The 17,183-nt window shown below is 45.5% G+C and overlaps 1 protein-coding gene across 1 annotated transcript in view; it reads left to right on the top strand.

Annotated features, from left to right (window-relative positions):
• LOC147738052 (uncharacterized) overlaps nt 1-5,111 on the top strand; it is a 66,390-nt gene extending 61,279 nt beyond the window's left edge. Inside the window, exon 4 of the mRNA XM_086952105.1 lies at nt 690-5,111. Within this exon, the coding sequence (XP_086808231.1) occupies nt 2,119-4,074 (1,956 nt within the window). The 5' untranslated portion in view covers nt 690-2,118 and the 3' untranslated portion in view covers nt 4,075-5,111. The remainder of the gene's footprint in view (nt 1-689) is intronic.
• The last annotated feature ends 12,072 nt before the right edge of the window (nt 5,112-17,183 follow it).

The raw sequence follows: 17,183 nt of genomic DNA, 5'->3' as shown, positions 1-17,183 counted from the left end.
TTAGTAAAAAAACAGCATAAGTCTTGGCTGCTTCTGCTGCACCCAGAGTCTGGTGCGTCATTTCAGTAAAAAATTTCTGTCTGGAAAAAAAGGGTGTCCTATTTTTTCTGCACCCGGTACATCCAGGTGCAGAAAAACCTAACAACTGATAATCAGGTGGAATAAAATGAACACATGAAAGTACGCCTTAATTTCATTGCCCTTGATTCATACTAAGGACCATAGTTGAGGGATAGGTCTAGGCATAGTCCTCGCAGCACACAATAGATTTGTGTGCGGCAGAGACCAGAACTGAAAAGTCAGGATATCAGATACAAGTAGGTGGTAACTCAGGGCAGAGGCAAACGCCTGTTGTCCGTGGAGGAGAAATTCCCATCCCAGAACTCTAGATTAAAAATTAATTAATAGTATTCTTTTTTAAATATCTGTTTGGTGCCAGTCCATATGACTTTAATGTCTGCCTTTGGGATTCTATGTTACAACTCCATAGGGTGCATGTATCCTTTGTGAGCTTAATAAATTCTACAAATCCTCACTCATCCAAGTACTCTCAGGCTACCATTCTACACTCTGCTCTGTCTGAAGAACAGCTCAACACTTTCAAAATTCTGCAATTCTGCATTGATATGGCTTGTAAATTATTTTTGGGAAAATCTACATGTATTAACTATTTAATTTTAATACTATAGGTGATTGAAATTACGCATGAAGAAAGCAAGATTTAGCACCAGGCAACTGAATGTTAGTGCCATAAGAAGGATTATTCTGAAAAACTGAAGGACATCCAGCATTCTAAGTTTAAACAATTTCCAAAACCTAGGTGTGGCGAGGAAGTTGGAGCTGAGGAAAGTACTATACCTGTAAGTGAAGTCTCTAATTTTGCATTTCATTAACCCAGAGCAAAGTCATATCTGTGCACACAGCATCAGAAATAATGCCAGAAAGACCAATCACAGCATCCTCATCTGAAATATTATCAGAAACACAAATTGCCTCAGCATGACAGAATAACGTTCATCTAAAGCATCATCTAATTCCAGAGGGGAAGCAGACACTGCATAAAAGAAAGTTATGACAAAAGGTTTCTTCTGCAGACCATCAAAGAAAAGACGCTGAAAGAAGACTCCAAAACTGACAAGCAAACAATCAAAAGATTGGAAAATCACATTTGTTCAACAACCGTTTTTAACCAGTTACGCAAGTTTGAGACTATCTGCCTCTGGATAGAACACCACGACCCACTCTGCTCACTCTGGCGAAAACCTTAAAAATCCACCACTTTATTGTTTTCATAACCATCTCAGAATGTTTCCTTTTTAATGTATTCTGTTCTGTAATTCTATGTAAATCGCCTCAACATTATCTGCTGTGCAGGAGTGATGTGTAAAAACTGATTAAATGAGCACCGTTGCGCTATAGCTAATGTAAATAAATCCTCGTCTTCAGAACTACACCTTACACCAAACATAAAAAGGGTAAAAGGAACTGATGTTCTGTGACTGGTGATCCACAATAGTACTGTGCATGTTCTAATGTTCTCGGTTACTGCCATTACATCAGTGCAAAAAGGTACTTCTCAGTTTAATCATTAAATATCAGACTAACACCTTATTACTGTATTGCTAAGAACCTATACAAATAGATTTGAGAAAAACTTCCGTCACAAAATAAGTTGCTGCCGGAGAGGCTATAACCAAAAGACTATTATCTGCTAGAAACATTTCGACAGGTGTTACAGGGCTGCTTCCAGACATATTTTGCTCAATTCAAGTGTAAAACACACAATTTCTTTTAGAGATAAATACTGAACATTATCTAAACAAGCCCGACTCTAAAATCAGGTTCACTCTTACCGTGGCATATAAGGAAGAGAAAATTAAATGTAACTCAATGAATACACCTTATAAAAAAACGGGCTGTGAGAACAAATTCAGTGTTCAAACCCACCTCAATCAAAGCAAAATAACCCAAGTTGGGGAAAAAAGTTACCTGTGCCAAGAAAGATTCAGCCATAAATCTCATCTCACTGAATTTGAGAGAATGCACACTGGGAAAAACCTGTCTCAGTGCAAAGTATGCTAAAAAAGTTTCAAGCGTAAATCTTATCTCACTGAGCATATGAGAATCCACACTGGGGGAAAAAACTCTCCGTGCAAAGTATGCCAAAAAAGTTTCAGGCGTAAATCTTATCTCGCTGAGCATATGAGAATCCACACTGGGGAAAAACCTCATCAGTGCTCTGAATGCCAGAAAAGGTTTTGTAACAAACAAAGTCTTTCTCCACATGTATTAACCCACTCTGTGGAAAACCCTTACCAGTGCTTTGAATGCCAAAAAAGTTTCAGCCGTAAATCTTATTTCACTGACCATATGAGAATCCACTCTGGGGAAAAACCTTATCAGTGCTCTGAATGCCAGAAAAGGTTTTGTAACAAACAAAATCTTTCTCGACATGTATTAACCCACTCTGTGGAAAAACCTTACCAGTGCTCGGAATGCCAGAAATATTTTAGTAACAAAAGAGGACTTACTATACATACAAGGACCCACACTGGGGAAAAACCTTATCAGTGCACGGATTGCCAGAAATGTTTCATTGACAAAAGCAGTCTCACTCGGCATAGAAGAACTCACACTGGGTATAAACCTTATCAGTGCACGGATTGCCAGAAATGTTTCATTGACAAAAACAATCTCACTCATCATAGAAAAACCCACAATGGAGAAAAACCTTTTCAGTGCTCTGAATGCCAGAAATGTTTTATTTACAAAAGCAGACTCACTGAACATACAAGAATCCACTCTGGGGAAAAGCCTTATCAGTGCTCTGAATGCCCAAAGCATTTCAAATTTAAATCAGTTCTAACTGCACATGTGAGAATCCACACTGGAGAAAAACCTTATCAGTGCTCTGAATGCCAAGAAAGGTTTTGTCACAAGCAAAGTCTTTCTCGACATGCAATAACCCATTCTGTGGAACACCCTTATCAGTGCTCTGAATGCCAGAAATGTTTCAGTGTAAAAAGTAGTCTCACACAGCACATAAGAACCCACACTGGGGAAAAACCTTATCAGTGCTCTGAATGCCAGGAATGTTTCAATGAAAAAAGACATCTCACGCTGCATATAAAAAACCACACTGGGGAAAACCCTTATCAGTGCTCTGAATGCCAGAAATGTTTCAGTGACAAAAGAAGACTTTCTCGACATACAATATCCCACACTGGGGAAAAACCGTATTCATGCTCTGAATGTCAGAAATGTTTCATAAACAAACTCAGTCTCACTCAGCATATAAGAACCCACACTGGGGAAAAACCTTATCAGTGCTCTGAATGCCCAAAAGATTTCAAACTTAAATCACTTCTAAATGCACATGTGAGATTCCACACTGGGGAAAAACCTTATCAGTGCTCTGAATGCCCAAAAGATTTCAAAGTTAAATCACTTCTAATGGCACATGTGCGATTCCACACTGGGGAAAAACCTTATCAGTGCTCTGAATGCCAGAAATGTTTCTCTGAGAAAAGAAGACTCATTAAACATACAAGGACCCACACTGGGGAAAAACCTTATAAGTGCTTTGAATGCGACAAATGTTTCAGTGAAAAATGCTATCTCACTCAGCATATAAGAACCCACACTGGAGAAAAACCTTATCAGTGCTCTGAATGCCACAAATGTTTCAGTGAAAAAATCAGTCTCAATCACCATATAAGAACCCACACTGGGGAAAAACCTTTTAGGTGCTCTGAATGCCAGATATGTTTCAGTCAAAAAAGACGTCTCATTCAGCATGTAAGAACCCACACTGGGGAAAAACCTTATAGGTGCTCGGAATGCCAGAAATGTTTCAGTGAAAAAAGACGTCTCATTCAGCATATAAGAACACACACTGGGGAAAAACCTTATCAGTGCTCCGAATGCCAAAAATGTTTCAGCCAAAAATATTATCTCACTGCACATGTGAGAATCCACACTGGGGAAAAACATTATCAGTGTTCTAAATGTCAGAAAAGATTCAGAGGTAGAGATGGTTACATGCACCATAAGAAAACTCACCATCAAAAATAATTTAGTGCTCCAAATGGCAGAAAAGCATCAATTTTAAATGCAATCTCACACTACATGAGCAGACGCACACAGGGAAAAACATTACCAATGCTGTGAATGCCAGAAATTCCTATTTGATAGGCACAGCCTCGCTAACCATAAGCGACTCCATACTGATGAAAAACCTTATGAGTGATCTGAAGGCCAGAAAAGCTGCAGAGAAAAACGCTATCTCACCAAGAGAAACTCCACACTGGAGAAAATCCTTATGCTATAAAAGCTTGAATCTGAAAGACAGAGTTATGCTTCATGAGAGATCCCACTCTGGGGAAAAGCCTTATGAGTGCTCGAAATGCAAGCAAAGTTTTGTTTACAAATTACTTCTCACTTGTCATGAGCGAACTCACACGGGAGAAAAAAGCCTTATGTGTGTTCTGAATGTCAGATAAGGTTTAATCACGAATACAATGTCACTTGACATGAGAGAATTCACACTGGACTAAAGCCTTCTACAGGAGGGGAAAGCCGGAAACGTTATACTCAGAAAGGAAATCTCACTAAACATGAGAAATGCATCCAAACCAGGAGAAAAGTAAGGCATATCTTGAGTTGCAGAAAAGCTTCTAACAACCTGACTACATGAGATAGCACATATTGTGGTTTAATCAAGCAACTCTTGCAGGATAACTTAGGCTGCCAGCATGCAACCTCCAAAGATATTTCAGGCCTCGAAAATGTTTTAATTGCAACAAAATCCACAATTTGAGTATCTGAAAGTTTAAAAAATCTCAAGGTATTTATTTTACAAAGAGAAGTGTTAGTACTTGCAAAAATCAACTAATTACCAAAAAATTCACAATATAAATGTCTTAAATTTTCTCCACCCAAAAGGTTTCTACTCACCCTTGTTTCTTAACATATGACTGAAATCTAGATTTTCATGATAAGATTAAGCCTAGGTGGTGGTCCTCAATGAAGAACTCTGCGAAGTGTCAAAAAACTGTGCTGCACTATGCAGAGTTCTACGAGCAGCGGAGTGCGTTAGGGTCATGCCGTTCGTGGTGATTTTAATCTCCGATTGTTTGTCCCGCCCTGTAAAATTTATCGTGAATGGCACCATGTGTAGCGCAAAAGCTTCTACTTGAGCGGCAGCTTTGTCAATGCGAAGGAAAGTTTCTCAACGCGAGTGGTTGTGACCTGCGGCGACCACTTGCATTGAGAAATCCGACGACGAATCTCGCCAGGAAGATGCTTTTGCTCACCAACTAGACCTTGGCAATCGCGAGCAAGGAAAAATCTCATCAGGAGGTGGATTTTCCTTACTCCAGTACATGACGTTGAAGAGCACGGGTGTGGTAAAAAACCTTGCTACGCTTCACGGTACGGATTATTTAGGAACTCCGCAAGCTCCGCGGAGTATGGAAATCTCTGCGAGCGGAGTTCACCACCCGGAATTAGATAAAATACAACAGCAGGAAAACATAACAAACCAGTTAATTGCCGTCGGTAACGCTCTTTCTGGTGGATACTCCTTTACCTGCAGATTCCTCACCTTATGAATATTTCCCACACGCCAGACTGAATCCTCAAACTTTAAAGCAGTCCTGCTGCACGCAGGAGGTATCATGCAGCTCAGTGTTGACGTCATTGTGCTCCAGAAGTGACAAGTGTAGACGCATAAAAGCACTTCCCAGAGCACTGTGAACAACTATAGAGGTCTATGAGTTCATTATCTCACAGGTCTGTATCACATATGCAGGCCCTGGGCAGATATTAATACACCTTTTTTATCATGATTAGAATTCAGATGAGGCCTTTTCATTTCCCAAAATTCTAATTGTATTCTCAGCTGCAAGTGTATATATAAATTGTTGAGTGATGACTGCGCAGTGCTCAAGATGAAAGTGATATGATGATAAAACAGTCCGATCCACATTTTGTACACAAAAGCAGGGCTGTAAATTCCCATTGTACAATACAAGTTAAGCAAAGGCGATTCTCAGAAGACATAATCCCTGTATAGTCAATGTTTCGACCGTTCCAGTTAATTACCATGGTCTCATCCGGATGGTAGATCGCCGTCTCTCCCATATGCTTCTCAACTATATTCAATACAACAGAGTAAGGATTCTTCTGTATCTTCGGGCAGCGTACCTGGGAGGAAGTCAAATTCAACTAAGCAGTTCCAGCGCCCGTTCGTCGGACCAAACAACTGCAGCCAGTGAATCCTCGGCTCGCTGTCAAACACGTTTGTGTGTCATTTCCTGATGAGACCATCGTCATTGACAGTCTTGTCTGTGAGAAGCTGCACCAGCCCTCCTGTGATGGTGGGCCAGAAGACCTGCATCGCCAAGTGAAATTCTCCCTACTCCAACAGCTTGATGTGGAGTTGGGGCTCTGTCGGTGACGAGGGTTCCCTAATCTCTGTCTCCCATATGACCTTCCCAACCCAGAAGTGATACATCCGTCACCACTGTTAAGTCTGAGTGGAATAGGGAAAGGGGTCTGCCACTGGCATAATCTAATTGACTGGAGAAAATGTTGGATACTGCCTACAATAGGGTGAGTCAGTGTCTGGAAGGACACCAAGAGGTTTTGCAGCTGCACCAGTTGTAGCAGCAGGTCACTCAGTGGCATGATGTCTTGGATGTTGCCTTTGTGTGCCATGGCCATGAAAGAACTGGGAGACCTGTTGGGTTTGTAGCAGGGTCTGTCGCTGGCAGAGTTGAAAAACCCTACTGTAGCCAAAAGGGGATGAGATTTGTGATGAAATTACGTGGCGGAGGCAGACAGACCCAAGGAATCTGTCTGGGGCCTAGTCCACTATCTTGCTTAAAAGGCGAGCGCCATCAAATAGCTTGTCCATTAACGATGCTTGGGTATGTTTAGAGAAGCATATAGACCTAATCCAGGCAATGCACCGAAGTTCCACACTCATGTCAATCGCCTGACCAAAGCAATTGGCTGTGTCCAAGTCACAACATAGTACAAACTTTGCTGCAACACATCTATCCAGACAGTGTAGCCATGTATTCTTTTGAGGGTAGGTGGCAGTGTGGGGGAGTAGCTTTAGGACAAGCAGAAAGGGCCAGTGTTTAGTGGGAACAGATGACGGTGCTTTGGGGATAGGAGCTATGGTTTTCAAGGTTATTGTGGTGGAGTTGGTGGCAGTGCTGTGGGGTAGGGTGGAATGGAAAAGGACTTGGTTATTCTAACTCCATTTTATTCTTATGTAGAGTCTTGGAGGGTAGATTCGGCTCGTTCTAGAGCTCTTGAGCTGTCTGGTAACTACAATTTTTGCAGAGTGAATCTTTCTGGATTCACTATGCTGTGCATTATTCCACGGTCTAGTGGTTGGGTCCGGAATCGTAGTCTTTTCTTTCTTTTTTTTTTTTTGTAGCCCAGGTGGGCGCTGACGTCCCACCTTCTGGTGTTACTTCCTGTGACGTCGGCCTGCTTCCTGCGGAAGCTCCCACCTTTGGGCGCCATCTTCAGATTCTATTTTCCGCCGTTGGGTCTGGATCGTCTCTTAGGAGCTCCAGAATTTTTGGAGGAAAGAAGACGCAGAAAAGGCGAATTTTCAACAGAAAATTTTGGAGAAGTCAACGAGGGACTAGACCACCAAGCCGGGACGATGAAGGAGAACTTCGACGTCCAACGGAGAATGCGCACACAGGGGGCCCCCTGAGCACAGGAATGGACAAGACACCCTTTAAATTCTGCCATAACTGCTACCACAAATACGCACAGAAGGAGCAGCACCTGGTTTATAACCTTGCCTGCCTGTCGACAATGAGAGCAAGGACTGCAACGCCTGCTCCGCCTTCTCACCGAAGACTCTCCGGGTTAGAGAGAGACAGAGAAGGGCCAACTACAACATGCAAGGCAAGGGCAAACCGCCGTCGCTTCGGGACCTGGGACTCTCCAGCAATAAGGAGGATAACGTCACTGGTGAAGCCAATGACTACACGGTCGGTGAGTCCAATAAGAACACTTCTAAAGAGGTAGGAGAGTCATTGACCCCCAAACCCCTGACAGACCTTTGAAGGTCTGAGTCAGACTCTCAAAAAACAGAGTCTTAAGTCCTCAAAGGGAGCACTGGCGCCGAAAATCTCGACGGCTGCAGCTGCATCCAAGGACAAGCAGCCCAGCGGATCCTTCGAAAAGGACTCCCAGGCGGCGAAGACCGGCGAAATGCCAAGGTCATCGAAGCAAGTCCCCGAAAAGGACCGCTCGACATCGAGAGAGAATGACCCGAAGACCGGGTCGACGCCGACGCTGATGGCGGCGAGGAAAAGATCGCCCGAAACGGTCGACGCCGAACAGGCCGCCGAGCTCCAGGGGAGGAAGAGACGGCTCGAGGCCGAAATGGATAGCACCTGCAAAGGAAAAAAGAGTTTGACAAAAAAATGAAGAGGTTCACGGTTTTGTCGAAGCCGTAGACGCCGATCGTCAAAATAGAAGAAAAAGAGGAGTTTGACGCCGAAGGGCCTCCAAAAACTCCCAAGCCCCAGGAACACCTAGAGGAGGAGGCCCTATACTACGAGGAGGAGCTGGACGATGACCAGCGGACAACCCTCGGCTCGCATCCTCGGGGACACAGGACCTGGAATGGCAGGACCTCGCAACTGAAAGGCCACAAGAGGCCGTGGACATGTGCCCTTCGAGGCCTTCGCCGCCAGATGACATTGGAGCCAATAATATGGTCATCAGGAACGCGGCAACAGGTTTTGGAGTCAGATTAGAGGAGGAAAAGCCAAAGGCAGACTTCCTCTTGGAGACCCTGCTCCCCACTCAGACCAGAAGCTAGTTCCTCCCCATGCTTCAGAGTGTTGTGGACCAAAGGAGGGAGGCTTTCAAAGACCCAGTAACATGCAGGTCCGTCACGCCAAGGACGGAGAAGAAGTATAAGCACTCCTCCAAAGAACCCCGTACATCCAAGGATCCGTCACAGTAGACTCCATTATTGCGGCAACTACTAGAAAAAGGGCAACTGTGCTGACAACATCAGGCCCACCACCAGACAAAGAAAGCAGGAGGATCGACCTAACCGGGAGGAAGATAGAAAGAAATGCCGGAAACTGGGGAAGATATGGCTCCACGAACACACACCGGACAACCATGCAGCTCACAAGCACGCCACCCGCAGACACCACCACCTCTACAGATTAGCCAAGAGATCCTCCTTCAAAGACCGCTTGGATAAAACGCGTACGACAGCAAGGAGCTCTTCAGCATCGTAAAGGAACTCTCCAACCCCAGTGCCAACAACATCCTGCCCTCACAAGAACTGTTCGACTCACTAGCCATCTTCTTCCACAGCAAGATCGCTGACATCCACGACAGCTTCAACACCACGACCACCCCGACTATGCCAGACTGCACCTCCCCTGTAAACACTTCCAGCGCCAACCGCCTGATCTCCTGGTCCAACGTCAATGATGACGAGACACGCAAGGTCATGAACTCCATCCACTCAGGACCTCCGTCAGACCCGTGCCCACACCACGTATTCAACAAAGCAGACGCAGCCATCGCACCCCAACTACGGAAGGTCATCAACATCTCATTTGAAACAGCGACATTCCCGGAAAGCTGGAAGCATGCCAAAATCAACGCCCTCCTCAAGAAGCCCAAGGCGGACCTCAAGGACCTCAAGAACGTCCGGCCCATCTCCCTGCTCCTGTTCCCGGCAAAGGTCATTGAGAAAATCGTCAACATGCAATTGGCCCGCCACCTGGAAGACAACAACATCTTGGGCCCGTCCCAGTCCGGATTCAGACGAAACCACAGCACCGAGACAGCCCTCATCGCCGCCACAGACGACATCCGGCACCAACTAGACAACGGGGAAACATCAGCCCTTATCCTCCTGGACCTGTCAGCCGCCTTCAACACGGTCTGCCATCGCACTCTAAAGACACGCCTCCTAGAAACCGGAATCCAAGAGAAGGCCCTTGACTGGACCACGTCCTTCCTCTCCGGCAGAACCCAGAGCATCCGCCTCCCACCCTTCTGATCCGAAGCCACCGACATCATCTGCGGCGTCCCCCGGGGCTCATCTCTCAGCCCAACGCTGTTCAACGTCTACATGGCCCCCCTCACAAGTGGCCCGCCAACACAACCTCAACATCATCTCCTATACCGACGACACCTAGCTCATCCTCTCTCTCACCAAGGACCTACACACCGCCAAAACCAACCTCCATGAGGGAATGAAGGCCGTCGCCGACTGGATGAAGAGCAGCCGTCTGAAGCTGAACTCGGACAAGACGGAGGTCCTAATCCTCGGACCCACCCCCTCAGCCTGGGATGACTCCTGGTGGGCGACCACACTGAGAACAGCACCAACACCCACTGACCATGCACGCAACCTAGGATTCATCCTTGACTCCTCCCTCTCCATGTCTAAGCAGGTCAGCGCCGTCTCCTCCTCCTGCTACAGCACCCTCCGCATGCTCCGCAGAATCTACAAGTGGATACCTACCGAAACAAGAAGAACGGGGACACAGTCCCTCGTCAGAACAAGACTGGACTACGGCAACGCACTCTATGCAGGAATCCCAGCCAAACACCTACGTCGACTACAACGCATCCAAAACGCCTCCGCCCGACTGATCGTCAACGTCCCCCGCCGCAGCCACATCCCCCCCCCACCGGATAGACCTACACTGGCTCCCCGTCGACAAGAGGATCACCTTCAAGCTCCTCACCCATGCACCCAAAGCACTCCACAATGCCGGACCAGCCTACCTGAACAGCAGACTCAGCTTCTACACCCCCACCCGCCAGCTCCGCCCTGCCAGCCTCGCCCTCGTCGCTGTCCCCTGCATCCAACGAACGACCTCCGGCAGCAGATCCTTCTCCTACCTCGCCGCCAAGACCTGGAACACCCTCCCTACCCACATACGGCAGACCCAAGACCTACTCGCCTTCAGAAGACTCCTCAAGACCTGGCTCTTCGAGCAGTAGCTGCACCCCTCCTCCGCATAGTGCCTTGAGACCCTCACAGGTAAGTAGCGTGCTTTACAAGTACTCTGATTGATTGATTGATTGATTGAAGAAATGCAGCGGTGCACTGACGCATGGCTAACTCAAACGCCCTACTTAACAGGCACCAGTACCAAATTCTGGATGAGATCGGACAGCTGCTCAAGCACCTCCCAGACCAGTACCAACAAAGAGCCTCACACCTGTGGAGGAGGGAAAGAATATAGCGAATTCTTGCCTCAAAACAGCCTTGGATGGGGCTGACCCGTCCAGCAGGCTGATGATGTTGGGAATCACGGAGTGAAGGCAGGCCTGGCTCAGGATCTCAGGCTTCAAACCAAAGGCACAGCACAGCATTCTGAGCACCCCTTTCAATGGAGAGACACTGTGTGGGGCGCCGGTGGATTAAAAGCTCACCCAGCTGAAGAAAAAAAATAAAACTGCAAGGTCCATGGGGGCCTTACAATTCAGGGGGATGAGAAGGGGTACCCTGACACGGAGACCGAACGGAAGAGAGGGAAACCAGCAAGGAACGTCACACCAGACATTCCAGCAGTCCCACCAGGGAGACAGCCAAGCACAACGGGGACAGCAAAGGCAAACCTGGCAGTACCAGCCTAGGGGCCAGTCCTTTCGCGGGAGGGCGAATGGACGCAGACAAACTAGAAGAGGGGACCAACAACCCACCTCAAAGTGACTCTGTCACGCTAGATGTGCCCACCCACACAGCACTTCCAAGGGTGGGGCAAAACAAGACAAATAAAGGGTTACACGGACAAAACATCAAAGATCATGTAACACCAGTAGGAGGCAGGCTAAGTCACTTCCTCCAGGAGTGGAAGAAGATAACCACAGACAAATGGATACTCAACATCATACAGTTCGGATACTGCATAGAACTGGAAAAGAGACAGTCAAACAGAAAACCAAAAAGAAAGGCGTATTCAGGGAGAGAGCTAGCGCTACACCTAGAGGAAGCGAAAGAACTCCTCCAGAAGGAGGCCATCGAACTAGTCCCATACTGAGAAAGGAACAAGGAAGTGTACTCAACCTATTTCTTAGTACCAAAAGTGGACCAAACGCTAAGACCCATCCTGGATCTAAGGTTCCTAAACAAGTACATGAAGGCACAAAAATTAAAAATGACGTCCCTACAAGAGGTCAACCCTCAGATAAGGGACGGAGACTTTATGTCCACCATGGACCTCAAAGATGCCTACCTGCACATTCCCATGAACAGGCGGCACAAGCATCTACTAAGATTTACCATCAACAAAGAACACTACCAGTTCACAGCCCTAGCTTTTGGACTAAAATCTGCACCAAGGGTCTTCACCAAATGCTTTGCAGCATTGGCAGCGCACCTACGGAGGGAAGGGATTCACGTATACCCTTACCTCGACGACTGGCTATTTAAGGCAACACAGGACGTGCAAGGAACATGCACATCGGTTGACAGAAACACTGACAGAAACACTGACAAACCTAGGTTTCTCCATTCACTGGGGGAAATCCTCAATGGAACCAGAGCAAGTGAAGATCTTCCTGAGTGCACAGATTGACACCATACAGAGCAAAGTGTTCCCCAGTGACAAGAGAACACTGGCTCTACTGAAGGAGACACACCACTTCCAGAAGGGGCGAGCTCTGACAGTGAGGACAGCGAGCAAGATCATGGGGATGATGGCGTCCTGCATACACCTAGTCCGAGATGTACGGCTCCACATGAGACCGTTCCAGGAATGACTGCAAGAACAATGATCACAAGCTACAGGAAGTTGGAAAGATCTAGTTGTTGTAACGCACGCAGTGCAGGAGGAGATATCATGGTGGAACAAGGAGAACATAACAAGAGGGAAGCCTTTAACACCACCAACCCCAACAGTGACCATCACCATAGACGCATCCCAGAAGGGATGGGGGGCACACATGAACAAGCTAAGGATGAGGGGTCTGTGGACTCCAGCAGATGCGGTCAAACACATCAACTACCTGGAACTGAAGACCGTGTCCCTTGTCCTGAAGGCCTTCCAGAAAAAAAACTGTACAACCAGAGAGTGTTGATAAAAACTGACAACACACCAACGATGTTCTACATCAACAAGCAGGGAGGAACACAATCAGCACCACTATCAAACTTAGCACATGAGATATGGAGATGGGCCATCCCACTCAAGATAGACCGGCTAGCCATAAACCTACCACGGAAGGACAATGTGGAAGCAGACTGGCTCAGCAGACAGACATCAGCATCCCATGAGTGGGAGCTCAATGCACAGGAAACGCTAAGGCTATTCAGAAGGTAGGGATCACCGACGATAGACCTATTTGCAACACACCGGAATGCAAAATGCCAACACTTCGCATCCAGGCAACCAGGGGAACAACCCCAGGGAAATGCCCTATGGATAAGCTGGTCAAAAAGATTTGCTGTCGCTTTTCCCCCCCGATACCACTGATACCCAGGGTACTCAACAAGTGTAGAACCAGCATCATGACACTGATCCTGGTGGCACCACACTGGGCAAGGCAGACGTGGTACTCAAAAATAATGGAAATGACACAGGGGCCACCCCACAAGTTCGGGAAAAGAAAAGACTTACTCTTCATGCAGAACGGAGAAGAACTGCACCCAGAGCCAGAGAGCCTCAGACTAGCTGCATGGCTCCTGAAAACTTAGAATTTGCACATCTAAGACTACCAGAGAGCACCCTGCGGGTGATATGAGAAGCGAGAAGACCTACAACACGAAAGTGCTATATGGCAAAATGGAGGAGGTTCACACTATGGTGCAATAAGGAAAAACTGCACAGAAAGATAACAAAGGAATCAACGATGCTAAGGTATCTCACACACCTGCTGAAAGCAAAGCTGAGTTCATCCTCGCTGAGGGTACACCTAGCAGCGATAGTGGCCTACACTAGAGGAGAGACAGGAAGGAGTTTCTTTACGTCACAAGCAGTAAAGAGATTCTAGAGGGGGCGAAAAGGATCGCACCACCTAAAAGGATGCCGCAGCCGGCATGGAACCTAAATTTAGTCCTAACAGAACTGATGAAAGGGCCCTTTGAACCCATCCTTAAGGCATCACTGGAAATGCTAGCCAGACATTTAGTTGGGTTCTTCCCTGGCTTTAAAATCAGGGCAATAACTGCATCACTCCAATAGTCAGGCAGGCGAGATGTACCTTCTAAGATCCCATTAAACAGTTCTAGCCAGACCGGGATAATCTCCTCCCTCAAAATCATCCGAAACATTATTACTAATTCGGAAGATAACAACAAGTGGTCCTGTGATGCTTGCTGGAATGAGAAGTGTTTAATCAGAAAGTGGATTGAATTAAAGTTTAGGTGACAATTTTGCAAAAGCGTGTGGATTTTGTTTATATTTAAAATTGTTGATCTCCAAAAAGGCCTAAATCAATAAATTGAATTGAAATTCAAGTTTAACATTTGAATCCTGTTGTTGGAAAATATGTGATTTTGAACCCCATGAGGCGGTTCCTTTCCAGAAAGCATTCAGATTGTAATCATGAGTCAAATAATGCTGAGGAGGTTACAATATTCAAATTGAATTCTAATTACACATGAAATGTTCTTTGTTCAATATTTTTCTCTTAGTATTTTAATGTGCGGACTTTATTGCTTAAGTAAAATAATAGTATTTGTTTTTCTATATTTAGGAAGCATTACATTAATGAAATCACCGTATCCCACCTTCTTTCTTTCCTTTCCTGTTCTTTATGAACGTTTCTATCGTTGAACTTTAAAGATTGCCCGAAATTAGGAATTGTGCTCTACATAACTTTGCTGTGTTACAGTATGTTGATTTTTATGTACTACTTTTGTCTCTTATGTGTATGGCAACTGATGCTTTGTTTTGCTTTAATAATCAGCTTATGTTTATTAGGTTTTATTATTCAATAAAATGTTTCAATCACAACAAATGGTAGTTGATATGTATTTACAACTGCAGCATTTTTATTGTAGGGGCACTTTGAAAGGGGCCAAAAATATGGTCTGCGGGATGACGGAGGACCACATTGGCATCAGCAGGGAGAGGTTTGGGCAGGTGATTGGGGATACATGTAAGGTTGGAAGTAGGGGGAACAAAACATGTACATTGTGTGAACTGTGACTCACGGAGTTATTGTGAGGGATACCATGCTACCCTCTAAATGAATCCCCTAGTGATTATTGTATTTATTCGGTTTCATAATAAGAAAATCATAAAAGTCATACATAAAATGATAAAACATCTTCCAAGTTACAGATTGACAATTATATTATGTCCAAGTTAATCAGAACACAAGATAAAAAATTCATGAATTACAGTACAGAAGTTAATCGCAGCTTGACCTGAGTCTAACAGCGACCCATAAAAAGTTAAGCGTATGCAAAGCAGTGTCATTAGAGAGCAGTTGTAAAAGATAAGAGCTGGTCTCACCCGCTTAAAACCCGCTTTTTTGAGAATTGGAATAATAAATAACTTTCTAGGGACAGCATAAAAACTACAAAACATTAAAAAAGTGAATCATTTCCTGAGGAGAGTCACCGTTGCAGCCACAGGGCACGAGGCACTGGCCTCTGTGGAAGCCGCGAGGGTGTGCCATGAGGTAATAGAAGATGTTGAGCCGAAACCGGGTCAATAGAAAACTATCATGAATGCTTTTAAGCCCTAGAAGATAAGGTTTGGTGGTTGGTACAGTTTTTACACAATGTACCTACGCACACTAGGCTTACACCACTCATTTCCCTCTCTATCACAGCAGCTCATTCTTTAAAAAACACTCTTTGACCAGAGAAAGGTCCCTCTTGCATATGCGCTCAGGTTTAGCAAATAGTTCCTACCTACCCTGGAGAGGCCAACTCTTCTATACTGGAGCCATCGGATGCTTGAGACATGGTCAAGTGAAAGGCATTCCTGTAGGACATCTTTGCTAAGTGTATTTTCTTAATTAGCCCAAATATTAAGCCACAAAGCCAGGGGACGGAAATCCAGTACAACTGAGAGGAAAGGCATCCTCAACTCTTCGTGCACAACATTAACCGGGGTGCTTTGTGGGACAGAAAGGGCCCATCACAGGAAAGAGTTTTCAGCACTTTGCACTGCCCCTACCCCAATGTGGCCCCATATCTCACTCCCTTAACTAACCTTTGAGATATATTTGTCTTCATGTGTCTTCAAAAGAGACCCTGTTGGCTTCCCTCCCACTCTGCTGGCAAAGTTAAAAACAGCTGTAAAACCTTTCACTACATCCCGTTTCTTCCAAGTAAGCAAAGGGCACCAACTCAAGGAATCGTCAAACACAACTCCCAAATAGGAGAAAACATTAGTCTTCGGTATTGACGAAAGTCCGAATTTAAAAGTGAACTGCTTAGTTTTACGAGGTCCCACCTGCATAATGAACGACTTTGTATGATTAAGCGAAAGGTCCAAGTCCTTCATAAAAAGGGCAAAAGAATTCAGAAAAATTTGTAGGCACCTAGCTGTCCTCGCCAAAGGACTGCGTCATCTGCGTATAGGAGGACTGGCAGGCTACGCTTGCCTACCTGGGGACAATCAGCATGTGTGATCAAAGGGTCTTCTCTAATTAATATATAGATTAAAAAGAAAGGGTGCTAAAATGCACCCTTGACACACCCCTCTCTTGATGTCAAGCTGACTGGACACTTTCAGATCCTTTGAATAGCAGACAACCATGGTTGAATCACGGTGACGATCCCTCAGAAATAAAATTATGTTACTGTCTATGCCAATGGAGGACATCAACTGCCACAGCTTGGACCTATTGACACAGTGGAATGCTGAGGACAGGTCCATGAAGGCTGGGTATATGGGGCTGGAACGAGCCACAGTGTATTTGTTCAGAACCATGTGCAGGTTTAAAACACTGTTCCACAGTGGTACGACCTGGGCGAAAGCCTTTTTGGATATCGGATAAAAAGTTGTTTTCATCAACGTAAGATACAAGTGTGTCAAGTACCATGCGGCCCACCACTGAGTCCAGAAGAGAAATGAGCCTATAACAATAGGTACTGTACCGATCTCCCTTTTTAAATACCGGGACTATAATCGATAAAGCCCAAGAATCTGGGTGGCCTACCTAGACTGCAGCATTGATAACAGCTGTGAGGCCAG

Source organism: Lissotriton vulgaris, chromosome 1_1, assembly GCF_964263255.1.
Source record: "Lissotriton vulgaris chromosome 1_1, aLisVul1.2, whole genome shotgun sequence".
NCBI classification, from domain to species: Eukaryota; Metazoa; Chordata; class Amphibia; order Caudata; family Salamandridae; genus Lissotriton; species Lissotriton vulgaris.
The sequence above is the reverse complement of the archived record's forward strand: the minus strand, read 5'-3'. Positions and strand labels throughout refer to the sequence as shown.